Source organism: Catharus ustulatus, chromosome 10 (genome assembly GCF_009819885.2).
Source record: "Catharus ustulatus isolate bCatUst1 chromosome 10, bCatUst1.pri.v2, whole genome shotgun sequence".
Taxonomy (NCBI): domain Eukaryota; kingdom Metazoa; phylum Chordata; class Aves; order Passeriformes; family Turdidae; genus Catharus; species Catharus ustulatus.
The window spans coordinates 4900988-4914506 of record NC_046230.1 but is presented as its reverse complement, the minus strand read 5'-3'; the positions used below and the strand labels follow the sequence as shown (position 1 = coordinate 4914506).

Below are 13519 nucleotides of genomic sequence, written 5' to 3'. Positions count from 1 at the left end.
CTCAGCCTCTCCTGGTGCTCCAGCCCTTCCCCAGCTCTGCTCCCTTCTCTGGCCACACTCCAGTCCCTCAGTGTCTTATCCCAGCTCAGGTTGAGCTGTTGATGTCCTGTCAACCTCAGGTTTTTTTTTTGTCTTTCCAAATGACTGAATTCTGGTTGCTGGAATGTTGTCCCCCAGAATCCTCTGGCCAAGGGCAGGGGACCAAGCCCAGGGTGATGGTTCAACCCTTCTCTTGACATTCTTGTTACATGATTTTGTTTTCAGTAATGTTTAAATTTTGAAGGAAGTATTAACAGAGTAATTCTCAAGATTTCTCTAATAATTCATGCATGTGTACAAAGGTATTGCAGTCTTTCTGACCCTGCTGGTGTATCCTGATGTCTGGAAGTGCCAGAAGAGGGCACTGGTGGTTTGTCAATGTCCTGCTGGAGTAAGGCACCTTCCCAGCCCCGAGCTCTCCAGCAGCCTGTGTCCTCCTCCTGAGGGCAGTGCAGCATTGATCACCTTCAGTACAGGAGTTCCTTCAGCTGGAGTTAATAATAAAAATTGTTTGTGTGACGCTACAGAGAACTCCTATGAGATTTCTTTCCCTAAGATGATTATTCTTGTGGTTTTCATTGCTAAATATTGTAATTCTTTTTAAATGAATATATAATATTTAAGGTCATGCTGCTCCCTTGTGTGTGGGGTTGCAGGTGGTCAGAGCTGAAGCCCTGTGCCTGTTCTCATTCCAAGGGTATTTATGTTGGATTGTTTGGCTCTGCTGGCTCCTCAGGTTATCCCACATTGCGGATAGAGAAGAATGATCTGAAAAGTGTCACTCTCATGGAGGCCAAAGCTAAAGTGAAGGACATAGCCATCTCCAGGGAGAGGATCACCCTCAAAGATGTGCTCCAAGAAGGTATTTGCAGCACTCAGACACTTCATTCCTACAGCATGGTGTAGATATATAAATACAAATACAGAGATACTTATTTACAGATTTTTCTGAAGTCATTCACGGATCACGTTTCTGATCTTCATAGCTTCAGTGGAGGGGAGGAATGATAAGTTATGTTTGCATTTGGGGTGTGGGGAAAGCAGCTTCCAGGATTCATTAGGCTGGAGGAGCAACCAGGCATGCTCAGTAAATAATTCAGCTTGTCTGGCTTAATAACCTGCTCCCTGAGATGAAGGGTGGCTGAGGAGAGAGCTAATCAGTCAGGGCTCTCAGTGCTCACTTTTGGGAGTTCCTACAGGAGAGCTGCTTTTAACAACATAAAAATCAAAAACAACCCAAAGCCCAGAAAAACTTCAGTTGTCCAAATTTGGTGTCTCAGTTTGATAACTTTGATTTGGAAATCTAATGGGCAGATGCAGCATTTACAGCTGATAAAAAAGATTCAGATATTACCTGATTGTTTTCACATAATATCCTGAATTGGAAGGACCCACAAGGATCACCCAGTTCCTGGATTGTTCTCTCTTTGTTTAATGTGCACTTTGAAAGTGTTCATGCACGCCTTGAACTGATTCTTTTTGATCTTGAATTTGAAAAATAGGCTTAAATATTTCATTTTCTTTGTCATTCACCTTTACTGCTGCAATTTCAAGTCTGTTCCTTGAGAAATCAAACTTCCCAAAGCTGGAGATTGGAGATAATCATCCTTTGGAGACAGACTGCTTGGTGTTAGTCTGAGCTGCAGTGGAGGATGTTCCCATTCTCGTTCAGTGTGTGCCTCTGAACCTCTGAGGAGGCAGCTTTGTGTTCCCTTCCAGTGTGGGCTCTGCAAAAACCTTCCTTGGCATGTGGGATGTGCTTTGTGTTCCTCTGGGCTGCCTGGAACTGGGATGTTGGGTGTCATCCATGACTAGAAGTGACTCAGTGCCCCAGCAATGCTTCAGATGTTTGGTGACAAGCTGCTGTGTTCTACCAGATGAGGCACAAGGAGCTGTTGAATGCAGTTTGGACCCAGTTGATCCTGGGACCTCGTTTCTTAGCCTCCAGCTGTTAATTTGAGTCAGAACCTTCAAAAGTTAATCACAGAGTCATTAAGGTTAGAAAAGCCCTTTAAGGTCATCGAGTCCAAACACTCCCCCAGCATTGCCAGTTTCATCCATGTCCCCAAGTGCCAAATCCACGTGTCAGAGGACTTAAAAAACCAATTTTATATAGTGGTGTTGAGTCTGCCATCAAAGAAAAAAGAGCTTCAGAGTGGAAAAAGGGATAAAGTAAATGCATGCATGGAACTTTTTTACAGATCTTGGTCACAGATTCTTTACAAACTCCATGTAGCTTCCATAGCTTCACCTGCTTTATCATTTTGGAAATAAATATTTAGGCACTTCCTCAAAGTCTTCAAGAACCAAGACAGGAGGGTTTTAGTTGCTATTAAGTAATTCATGGTGCTGTGGTTGCCTGAGAGTCTCCTGAGTTCAGCTGCTGCTTAGTGAGATTGCAGTTTGAGGACCCCTGCCCAGGGTTTCCTTGCAGCCCCAGGGTAGGTGATAGAAATGTTGCACTGCCCCTGTTTAAGGTATTTAAAAACAAGTAAGATCTGTATTTCATGCTATTGAAGATCTCTGAACCTAGTCAGGCAGGAGGAATCCCTGGGAAGGGGCTGCAATGCTGGAATAACCTGTGTGAAGATGATGCACACCTTGCAGAAAAATGTTGCCAAGCTGAGCGGTAAAAACCAATTAATTCTCTGTGTTACCAGCTGTTCTCAGCCCAGCTTCTCTTCCTGCAGTCACATCAGTGACATCTTCTGAATGCAAAAATGCTGCAGAGCCTGGAAGACCCCCAGAGAAACCCAGCACCTTCCAGCTGAGGTGAAACTTGTGAATAGTGTGATGCTGGCTGGTGTTCCATGTGTGCTGGCTGCTCAGAACTGCTGTTTCCTTGTGAATATTTCCAAAAAAACTTAGTCCTTGTGAGACATATCTTGGTTTAAAATTCCAGACTGGGTGGATGAGAAAAGGGAGCTGGAGTTCTTAGTGCAGGGAGTTGACTGAAGTGCCACAAATAAACCATCATCATATTGATATTTAATTTCACTGGGCTCTGCTACTATCACTTGTTCACTCTCATTCTTGTCTCCTTAAGTTTTATTGATGTAAAACTTCAGCATTGTGAATCCCCCTCATGCTGGAGAGCAGTTGGGTTCTCTCTTGGTGACTTTTTAGGGTTTAGAGACACTTTAACTGCAGGCATTCCTCACTTTCTGCTGTGAAAGGTACTGTTTGCTTAAGATACTCCTCATGTTATCAATGTTTCTTAACCACACATTACTGATTGGATGTTCTGTTCCTAGGCACGTTTGGGCGCATTTTCCATGGAATCCTAATAGAAGAAAAAGACCCCAGTAAAGAGAAACAAGTTTTTGTCAAAACTGTTAAAGGTATGTTTGCATAAAGGAGTGGGTTTGTGTGCAGGTGTTTGAGCTGTGCTGCAGGCTGAGGGTGCCAAACCTGACTTTGCAACAATCCCCTTCTCCCCAAAATACACAAATGATGACAAGCAAAAGCAATTTGGATGCTTCCTTCAGCCACAGAGAACAGCAAACTTATATGGAAGAAAAATGCGTGTGTTCTCCACCAGTGCCTTCAGTCATCACCCTTGAATACTTCTGTTTATTATTCTTCTAAGTAAAATTGTATTGGTTTTATTCCCCAGCTTGTCATTGTCTTTCCAGTCATAGCCTTGTCCCCTGCAAATTGCTGAAAAACTCCTGAAATGCATCTTAAAAATCTTTTACAAATGTGTGACTGTGCAAAAGACAAGGCATAGTTCCTGCCCTCCTTAAGCTTTGCAACAGAAGCAGGAGAGTTGTCATTTAGAACTGTATTTATCCAAGTACAGCACCTGTGTTCAGCAAATATCTTGTTGGAGTGGTTGAAATGGGGATAGGTAGACTTAAGGAACAAGGTAAGTGCAGGTGAAAATATTGCAAATGTCCTACAGCTCTGTCACATGTATCCTCTGTGTATATTATCCCTGTGTTCCATGTGTCCTACATCTATCCCTTCCTCTGCAATCCTCACCAGTTCTCTGGTAGCTCACAAGGGTTTTGCCAAATTCCCAGTACAGTGGTTGTTTTGCCACTTATTTTTGTCATTTCAACTCATTCTATTTTTTTTTTCTGGCCTGGCTATTAATTTTTGAAGCTACTGATTGGGAAATGGTGAAGCTGCTGAATTTTGTTGCTGAATCTTTCTGCTACCCATTTATTCTCTGCCACCTTTAAGAAAAATATGTTGCTGAAAGGAAACAGCCACCTTGGTCTGTGTGTGACACAATCAGATGCTTGTGGTGCTCTTTTCTTTCATATGAGAGTCATAGAGTAAATCATGGAATGGTTTGGATTGGGGGAGGACCTCAAAGCTCCACACCTTCTACTATCCCAGATTATTCCAAGCCCTGTCCAGCCTGGCCTTGGATGACCTAGGGATGGAGCAGCCACAGCTTCTCTGGGCAACTGTGCCAGGGCCTCAGCACCCAGGGAAGAATTTCTTCCCAATGTCCCATCTAAATCTACCCTCTGGCAACTTAAAGTTTGTCCTGTGCCTCAATCCCTTGTCCCAAGTCCCTCTCCAGCTCTCCTGGAGCCCCTTTAGGCTCTGGAAGGGGCTCTGAGCTCTCCCTGGAGCCTTCTCTAGTCCAGGTGAACACCTCCAGCTCTCCCATCCTGGCTTCTCTTATTTAAAAACCAAAAAATGTGCTTCTTTCCAGTATTTTGGGAAGGTTTTCTGAATTCTGCCTTCCTCTGTTCCCTCTCCCTGCCAAACAGTTCTGTCTTTTTTTTTTTCTTGGCTCTTATTTAATATAGTTCTCAAAAACTTAGCCCTTGGCACGCGAGCTTCTTTTTATAGCATTGGATTAAACAACATAACAACATTTGTCAAAAGTGATCTTAATTTAGCTGCCTCCCATGACCTCTTATTGAATTGCTTTCCCAAAATGGGACTTCCAATGCACTCCTAAATCCACAATTCTCTCTTACAGTGGCTCTTGTCTGTGACACAGCTGTGTCCTACAGGAAAAAAGCTCTTCTCTTTGCAGGAAGGATTCGCTGCAGTGAACTGGAGCGTGGTGTTCAGGGAGTGATGGCATTCACAGGATCATTGTAGGGAATTTCCCAACATTAAAAAGCATCTGTATCTAAAAAGTGTAGAGTAGATTTTGTTGATCCTTGAGCTTGGGCAGAAGTTTGCAAGGAAAAAAACCTGTAATATCCCCTCTCCTCCCAGCGGCTCACTTGCAGTGCTGATATTACACAGCTTCATTTTCACACCCTGGCTGTGATTGCTGTCTGTGCAGCTGGGACATGTAATAAGTTGGAAATTTGATCTGGTTGGAGGAAAAAAACCTGCAAAAATTCTCTCATAACCAGAGTTTTTCCTTGATCTCAGTCATTCTGTGGCCACACACACACTGCTGTTCTGGCACGAGCAGGAGCAGGGCAGGACCATAAAAGCTTGATGGGTATGAGAACCATTAAAATGACTTAAGTATCTCTTGCTGAAGGCAATAAAGCCTGAGGGTCATGGAAAATAGACAAGGAATAAAGGCTTTGTCTGTGGAGTAAAATTATCCCTTCCCAAAAGTTATGAGCTGCTCCAGAGCTGTCTTGTTTTACCCAGAGGTGCACTCTGAAAGTGATAAAATGAAGTCCAGTGGTGCCCCGAATGTCAGGAAACAATGGGGAGGGTGAGTGGAGTATCCCAGATCTTTAGAAAATGTGACCTGAGGAAGAATAACCTCCTTGAGAAAAAAAACACCTCATTTTTCTCAGCAGGATCAGAACTGTTCTGACATTAGGGGAGTTGTTACAGCTTTAAATCTGGAATTTTGAGAGTCCTAGAATCTCAGAATGGTTTGGGTTAGAAGGGGCATTAAAAGCCCATCCACTCCCACTTCTGCTGTGGGCAGGAACACCTTCCATGGAGCAGGTTGCTCCAAGCCCCATCCAGCCTGGCCTGGGACACTGCTGGGGATGAGGCAGCCACAGCTCCTCCTGTGCAGGTGTCTGACCTCACAGGAAAGAATAAATAAATAAATAAAATTTTTAAAAATTGTCTTCCTTATGTCCAGTGGAAATCCACCCTTTTCCAGTTTAAAACTGTTGCCCCTTGTCCTGTCCCTGCAAGCTGTGCTCAAAAGTCTGTCTCAAACTTTCTTAAAATCCACAAGCCATAGAAAGCTGTCCTTGAAAAATTTTCTTCTCCAGGCTGAAGCCCCTCCGCCCTACAAGTATTGTAGATAGGCCATGAGCCTGGGTGTGTTGGCTGTTAGAAGAGCTCTGTACCACTCAGGCAAATGTCAAGGAATGGTTGCTGAATGAAAATCCATGAAGAAAAGTCATGTCCTAAATGCCTGTCACAATGGATCTCTTTTCATGTGTCCATACCCTTTCCATACCATTGGAAATTACTCCTCTTGACAGAGGGAATATGCTGTCAGTTTTCCCATTTCTTGTGCTGGGGAAGGTGAATTTTATGGCTGTTGGTGCTCATCAGGCAGTAATTACATCTGTGGGTATTTCCTGCTCTGGAGGCAGTGATTGCAGCCTTGTCAGTTTGTCTCTTCCCCATATTCTTTCCCCATGGTTGATTGTTGCCCCTAAAGGATCAAAAGCACCGGTAGTTGATTGCAGTAACTGCAGCAGCCCTTCCCACTTTCCTTCCCCAATGTTTTAGGAGATGCAGAGCATTGCTGTAAAGCAGGAAAGTGCTCAGTGAAAACTGGATCCCTGGATATCTCTGGACTTTGTGCTTGTTCCCCTTCTGAAGTGATCTGCTCCTAAAGGAGTCAGTAATTCGTGAAAACCAAGAGAGCTTGGACCTGCCTGAGAGGGGGAAGAGCCCATCCAGAGAGTTTCCTGGAATATTCTGTATTCCCTGTTGTCTCAAGCTGGGGGAGAGCTGTTAGGTCAGACTGTCAAACAGCAAGTTTGAGCCTGATTAAGCAATATCAGTGCAGGGGTTGGATAGGTTGGAGTGTGCTTGTTCAGCGTGATCTGACTGGTTTCTCATCCACCACAGAATTTGGGGTCTTTCATTTTCACACTTCATGAAGTTATTGAAGTACTTCTGAACTGATCCACTGATTACTTGTTCTGTAGCTCTTGAGTTGAAGGGGTGTAAAAGTTGGAGATGCTTCTCTTGAAGTCTCAACACTACATCTCTTACAAAGAGATGAAGGAGGATTCTTCCCTGGGTTTCACTCCAGACCCTTAAGAGTTTTTTCTTTCATGAAACTTCAGTTCACTCCAGACAGAAAGTTGTAACATGCCTGTGGCAGTGACAAAGTTTCTACATGCAGCTTCATGCAATAGATGAGTTTATAAGGTTTTTTTTAATGCTGTATCATCTGTGTCTGGGTGTCTGAGCCTTCTGATATGTGCAGTGCCTTGTGCCAAGGAGAGCTTAAAAGGAAAACGGATCTCTCCTGGCTTTTTGGAAGCTCTAATAACTTCAGACTACAAAGACCCCAAGCTCTGGGGAAAAGGTGTGACTTATTCAGATTGTGCTACATCCTTCATGTTGGCCATACAGGTGTTGTGTTGTCTTTGCACTTTGCACTTCCGCTGTGTTGATTTAAGGTGCTCAAAGTCAGTCATTTTCACACTTAGGCATTTCCGTGGAAAATTCGCCTTCATTCTGTTTTCAGACAGACACTGGTGAAGATTGGGGACGTGTCATTGCCAGCAAGAACAAGAATGTGTTATCTAGAATATTTGGGACTTTGGAATTTTTGAATCAATACAACCTGAATAAGTTCTTTGTAGAAAGATGAGAGATTTTCAGCTGGCAGTCGCTTTCTTCGTTGTGTTTTTTGTTCATGAAGGTGGAATGCTTCTCTTTCCAATCACAGGTTTCCAATCCCTCTCACTTTTGGAAGTGTCTCTGATGGCATGTTTCCCCAAGCTGGCATTGCATCTCTTGCAAGGGTTTAACAGATCCCTTCAGCCTTTCTGGGGAATCTTTTAAATCATCTGATGTCAGAGGAGGAAGAAAGCACACAGGTTTCACCTTTGATTTAAAGAACACATTGTTCAATGGTGCTTTTCCTGTGAAGGAGAAAATTCTTAGCAAAACAAATGGAATTGTATTATTCCAGGAACATGTGAAGTGAGGGTGAGCTATGCAGAGCCCTGACTCATTTGGGATGTTCTGGCCAAGGTACACTTTCAGTAAAAACAACGCAGTGTGCTGTTCAAGATAACCTGGCTGCTCCCATGTTGTGTTCTAACCACTTAACATTTTTCTGATGTACAAGGAAGGAGTGTTTGGAAACAAACCACCCGTGGAAAGCACTGGAAACAAGGCCAGTGTTGACAAAGGTCAGCTCTTTAAACTTTATTGTTCTACCAACTTATAACAGAGCTTTGAGTTCTGCCATCTTAGGTCACTAAGAGGCTTTCAGCATTCTTGGCTATTTCTGACTTTTACTATTTAGATGAATTTATTGCTAATCTACTTAAGAGGAGATGCCTCATCCCTGGAGGTGTTCAGAGCAGGTTGGACAGGGCTTGGAGCATCACGATCTAGTGGAAAGTGTCCCTGTCCATGGCAGGAGGTAGAGCAAGATGGGCTTTAAGGTTCCTTCCAATCCACACCATTCCATGACTGCAAGATTGGTGACCCTGTAGGACTTGATGCAGTTGGGAAGTGTAGGAATAAAAATCCTGAGAATTCAGCCCTGCCAAGGAGAAAGCAGTAGGCACACTTAGGGGATTTAAGTGTGCACAATCAGCTCTGTGTTAACCAAGGTGAAGGTTTCTTGTTCACACTGAGCAGATACCAGAACTTGGAGCATCCACAGTTGTTCTCAAGGGGTCATGTTTAAATTGATGGCATTTGTTATTCTGGGCAGTTCATTCTTATAAGCATAGCCTTGTGAAAACAGTTCTAAGTTTAAGTTAATACCTTAAATATACAATATTTGAATTAATTGTTCAAAGTATTTAACCTCCCAAAATCAGAGTGCAGGATCCTGTTTTTGAAAAATATAGCTTAAGCCAAATTTAAAAAAAACATCAAGAGCTGCTGCTCATCTGAGTGTCTTTATGAAGGAAGATACTTGAATTTAAAGAATTGGGGATAAGTAGCAAATTTCTGAATATCAGCCTAAAAATGCACTGGATTTGTCATTTCATCCCAGCTCTTTAAGAAAATACCCTGAGATACATAAAGCATACAATATGCTGCAGAAAATGCTGAGGGGATAATTTCCAAAGTATTGTATTACATCATTTAAAGATTTATTATTCCATGTGCTAAAAAAAAATTCACCTGCAGGACACTTTATTTGCATACAGTTAAAATCTCTGCTTGTACATCAGTTTTATTGTGTGCTGCTCCTTGACCTTTGTACTATGACATCAGTCATGTCTCTCTGTCCAAGTTTCACTTTGCACTTTTAGGTTCATGATGAGTTAAATGGATTATTAAACAAAGAGCCTTTTACTTCCTCCTTTTTGCTACTGCTTCTTGGATTCTGGTGTTACTGTTACACAGGGAACTCAGACCATCCCCAAATCCTGCTTTTCTCTGCCCTTTGCTGTGGTTTAAACCTGCATGTGCATTTGTAGTGTAGGAAAACCAGAATAGCATTTCCTATTTTAGCAGTGTCATGTCACTCCCAGGATTTATTAAAATTAAGCTTGGATTTGTCAGGGTGAGCTGCCTTGCTTTGCAAAAACTCATGTGGTTGATACTTGATGCCTGGATCCCAGGACTGGAAGAGAAATGCTGCTCTCTGGAAATGTTAGCAGGAGTAAGTGCAGTGTTCTGTGCTGTAACTTCCTGCTGTGGAGTGAGTGATGTCTTACCTGTAGAGGAGACTGGGATTGTGTAGGATGCAGGGCTGCCTTGGAAAGCAGGGAGATGTTGATGAGTGGAAATGATGACCTGAACACCTCCCAGGAGCAAGGTGTCCTGTGCTGTCCATGGCAGGAGGAAGCACTGCATGCTCCACTTGGCCCTGCCTGACTCCTGGGCCTCTGGAAATGTTCAAGCTGAAATAGTTTTTATGTGTACTTTCCTTTCTGCCTGTGAAAAAGCAGGTTGGATCATGACTCCTTGCATTCCTTTAGCATCCTTCTGATGAAGGAAAGTTGTGAAAGTTACCTGCTAGGAGCATTAAAAATGTCCTGTGCAACAGATGTGAGCACAGGCATTGAATTTCTTCCAAAGACTTGTGTAGAAGGGTTAAAGCAATACTCAGGCATGCATTCTCTTTGAACTGGGGTGGAATTCTGCCTTGGGAGCAGTTTTACCTAATTAATTGCCTTGCAGAAGCAGCAGTAATTAGCAAGGATGTGTTGATACTGGGAGCATTTATCACCTGGAGCTGCTCTAGTCCTGCACTCTCAGTTCCTGTGGCCACACTCTGTGACCTCTGTGCCTGCCTGTGTGCCTGTCACCCTTCAATAACTGCAGCTTGTGCACTTTGTCGTGGGATATTTGGCAAAGCCCACAGGGCTGAAAAATAATAAGGGTAATAGAAGCTTGTGAAAACAGGCAGGTGTGTAGAAAGTGGGCTGTGTAAGTGTTGTGATGTGGGGGAGTACTACCTTATTTCAGGAGGAAGTTCATAGGGAAACAAGCCATTACAAATGGTCCAAAGATGAGAAGAGGTAAAGCATCTTAAATACTGCTGTTGGAAACATCCACCAGAAGCCTTGGATCTCCTGGATGTAGCATTTGCAGAGCTGCTTGTGACAGGAGTGCTGAGAGAATCTGCTGTTACTGCCTGTGGCAGGCTGTGAGAGGGTTCAGATGTGACTCAGTTCAGTTTTGAAACTCGTGGTTGCATGGATCTGCTTTCTGAAGAAAGAGATTTCAGTGATCATTCTACAATCAATTCTTTTAAATTGTGATGCTGCCTTAGAGGGGCTTGGGGTGGGGTGGTTGTCAGGCTGTTCTCCCAGGGAACAAGGGACAGGACAAGAAGAAAATGCCTCAAGTTGCCCCAGGGGAAGTTTAGCTTGGATATGAGGGAAAATTTCTTCCCAGAAAGGGATGTCCAGCCCTGGCACAGCTGCAGGGGCGGTGGTGGAGTCCCCATCCCTGGAGGGATTTAGCAGTGTGGATGTGGCACTTGGGGACATGGGTTAGGAGTGGCTTTGACAGTGACTGGACTTGATGATCCTGGAGGGCTTTTCCAGCCTAAAGGATTCTGTGATCCTGCTTAAGCTATGCTTTGCTATTTTGAGGGTCTGGGAGGTCTGACTTAAAAAATGACTCATGAAAGCATCCAGCTAATCAGTTCCCCTCTGCAATATCCAGGTCATTGCTGCTTTTCATCTCTGCTACATCCTTTGGGGTGTGGAGTGACTTTTCCTGGTGAAGCAGAGCCTGGTGCCCTGCAGCTGATGAGTGCCTGGTCTCAGAGCAGGCAATTTCCTTCAGTTTAGTGTCATCACAGAACTTCTCCAAGATCTTTTCACCTGATGATTCATGTGATTGATGAATGATACTGAAAAAAGATTTTAAAATACATTTTTGCAGCTGGATTTTAAGAAGCTGGTGAAAATGGAATAGGTGTTTTTTCTCCCCATGAACAAGGCAGGTCCCCAGCACATCCCAGCACGGAGGGATCAGCCTCTTCTGTAAAATCAACAGTGCCTGGAGCCCCATTGTGCCTGGCTGCATACAAATCCTGTGATATCAGGAGATAAACCTGCATCAGAGCTTGGAATCCTGCCTTGTTCTTGTCCTGGGCCTCAGGGCAAGCTTTCACAGCCAGGCTTTTGGGTGAAACCAGGGCTTGGAGAGCATCTTCCTCTCTGGAATGCATTCACATCTATCTCAGTCTTGGTTTTAAGCATCTTCTGAATGTTGGTCCTCACTGAGCATGGAATATTTCTGAGTGTTAAATCTTCCTCTGAACTCACCTGAAGTTGCTGCTCTTTGGTTTGTCAGCTGTTGGTGCATGATCACCTTATGGAAACCTGGCTACTCCTCATGACTATCCAACTGCAACTCCATTCATGGCTGAGCACTGACATGTTCTTAATCACAAATACCTCAGTTTAGCTTTTTTCAGGGCTTTGAGGAAGTTTTGCAACGAGCCCTTGTTGCCTTGCCCTGGAGCACTCAAATTCAGGGCCCAGATTTAATAAATGGGAGACTGTGACCTCCTCAGTTGTGTCTCCAAGTAGCTGTTGTAATTTCAGAGGTTTCTGGCTCTGTGGGAGGCTTTCCCCCCCTCTCTCCCCTCTGTAGCTGTGTGTGTGGCTGTGCTGGTATCCAACATCTTCAGGGATGCAGGGCAGACAAAAGGAGCTGCTAAACTCCCTGGGTTTGACAGGATCCTTCCCCTCTTTTGAGTGGCTGCACAAAGAAGAAAACAAATTGTGTGTGCTTATGTGTAGCACTCAGGGATTGACACAGTTTGAAGAATTTGGGATTATACATTGACCCAGGCATTCCTCTCAGTATGAAAAATGGAAATGTCTCGGCAGGCTGGGACTGCTGTGGCTCAGCTGTCACTGGCTTGGCTCTGAGACTCTCTTATCAAAACTAGAAATGGTGGGTTTGGTGGGTTTGCTTGGTTGGTTTTAAGGGTTTTCAGTACAGGATGGGCAGATTCACCAGGACCTCACAACAAAAAATGTAATATTGCCAAAATACCTTTGTCCTGGTCTCTGAAGATGTGTGTGTTGGTTGATCAAGAGTGGTTATAGTCTGCTAAATATGACAGAGTTTGAGTCTACTAAATATGACAGAGTTTGTTTAACTGAACCTTTTCCTTTGTAACTGATGAAAATGGCCTTGAAAGGAAGCCTGATTACAGTGGGGACTGTTGCAGTAGCAGTATTTTGGTGTTCTTTTCCCCCTTTTGACAAGAATCACTCCAAGAAGTGGTGATTAATATTGTGTTTTGAATTATATCTAGTACAAACCCACAATAATCAAATTGTGTGTGGGTTCTGAATTGGCACTGATCTCACCTTGGGGAGGATTAGCCTTGGGCACTATTGTTTGTTCTGAGTCTGTTGAATTTGTTGGTGCTGGTTAAGTTTTTTTCCAGGCAGAAAACAAGGAAATAATATTGATAAGCATACACAATATAGATGGTGGGACTGTTTCACAAGATAAGATTTCAGTTTCCGTATATACTTGCCTTGGAGTCAATCATCTTTTGGGGTGCTCAGCCACTCTAACATGGGGAGAAAACAACAGAATGTCACAGTGAGCTGCTGGAAACTTCCCTGAGTGCTGGAAAGGGAAAGGCACCAGCAGAAGAGTCACCATGAGGAGATGAATGGGTGCATTGGCCAAACCAGCCTGACTCGTTCTGTTGATTTTCAATCTGCTCTTAAACAATCTCTGATTTAAAGCTTCAAATTATTGCTTGGTGGCTCTTATAATTAAGAACAAACCAGTTCAGCAACCACAGGGCCAGAGAGTGTGTGAGGAGTTAATCAGCTTAAACTCACACCCAGGAATCCCTTTCCTCCCTTCATCTGTGCTGGGTGAAGAGGTTGAGCTCTTTGGACCCTGTAATTGCTGCTTTTACACCTGAAGC

At 43.7% G+C, this 13519-nt stretch overlaps 1 protein-coding gene across 2 annotated transcripts in view; it reads left to right on the top strand.

Annotated features, from left to right (window-relative positions):
- Positions 1-13519, top strand: part of RYK (receptor like tyrosine kinase) — a 52383-nt gene that overhangs the window by 27663 nt on the left and 11201 nt on the right. Inside the window, exons 8-9 of one of the 2 annotated variants that reach the window (XM_033069145.2) lie at positions 776-901; positions 3294-3380. In XM_033069145.2, the coding sequence (XP_032925036.2) occupies positions 776-901; positions 3294-3380 (213 nt within the window). Of the gene's footprint in view, positions 1-766; positions 902-3293; positions 3381-13519 lie in introns of both variants that reach the window. The other variant, XM_033069146.2, reaches the window with a different exon arrangement.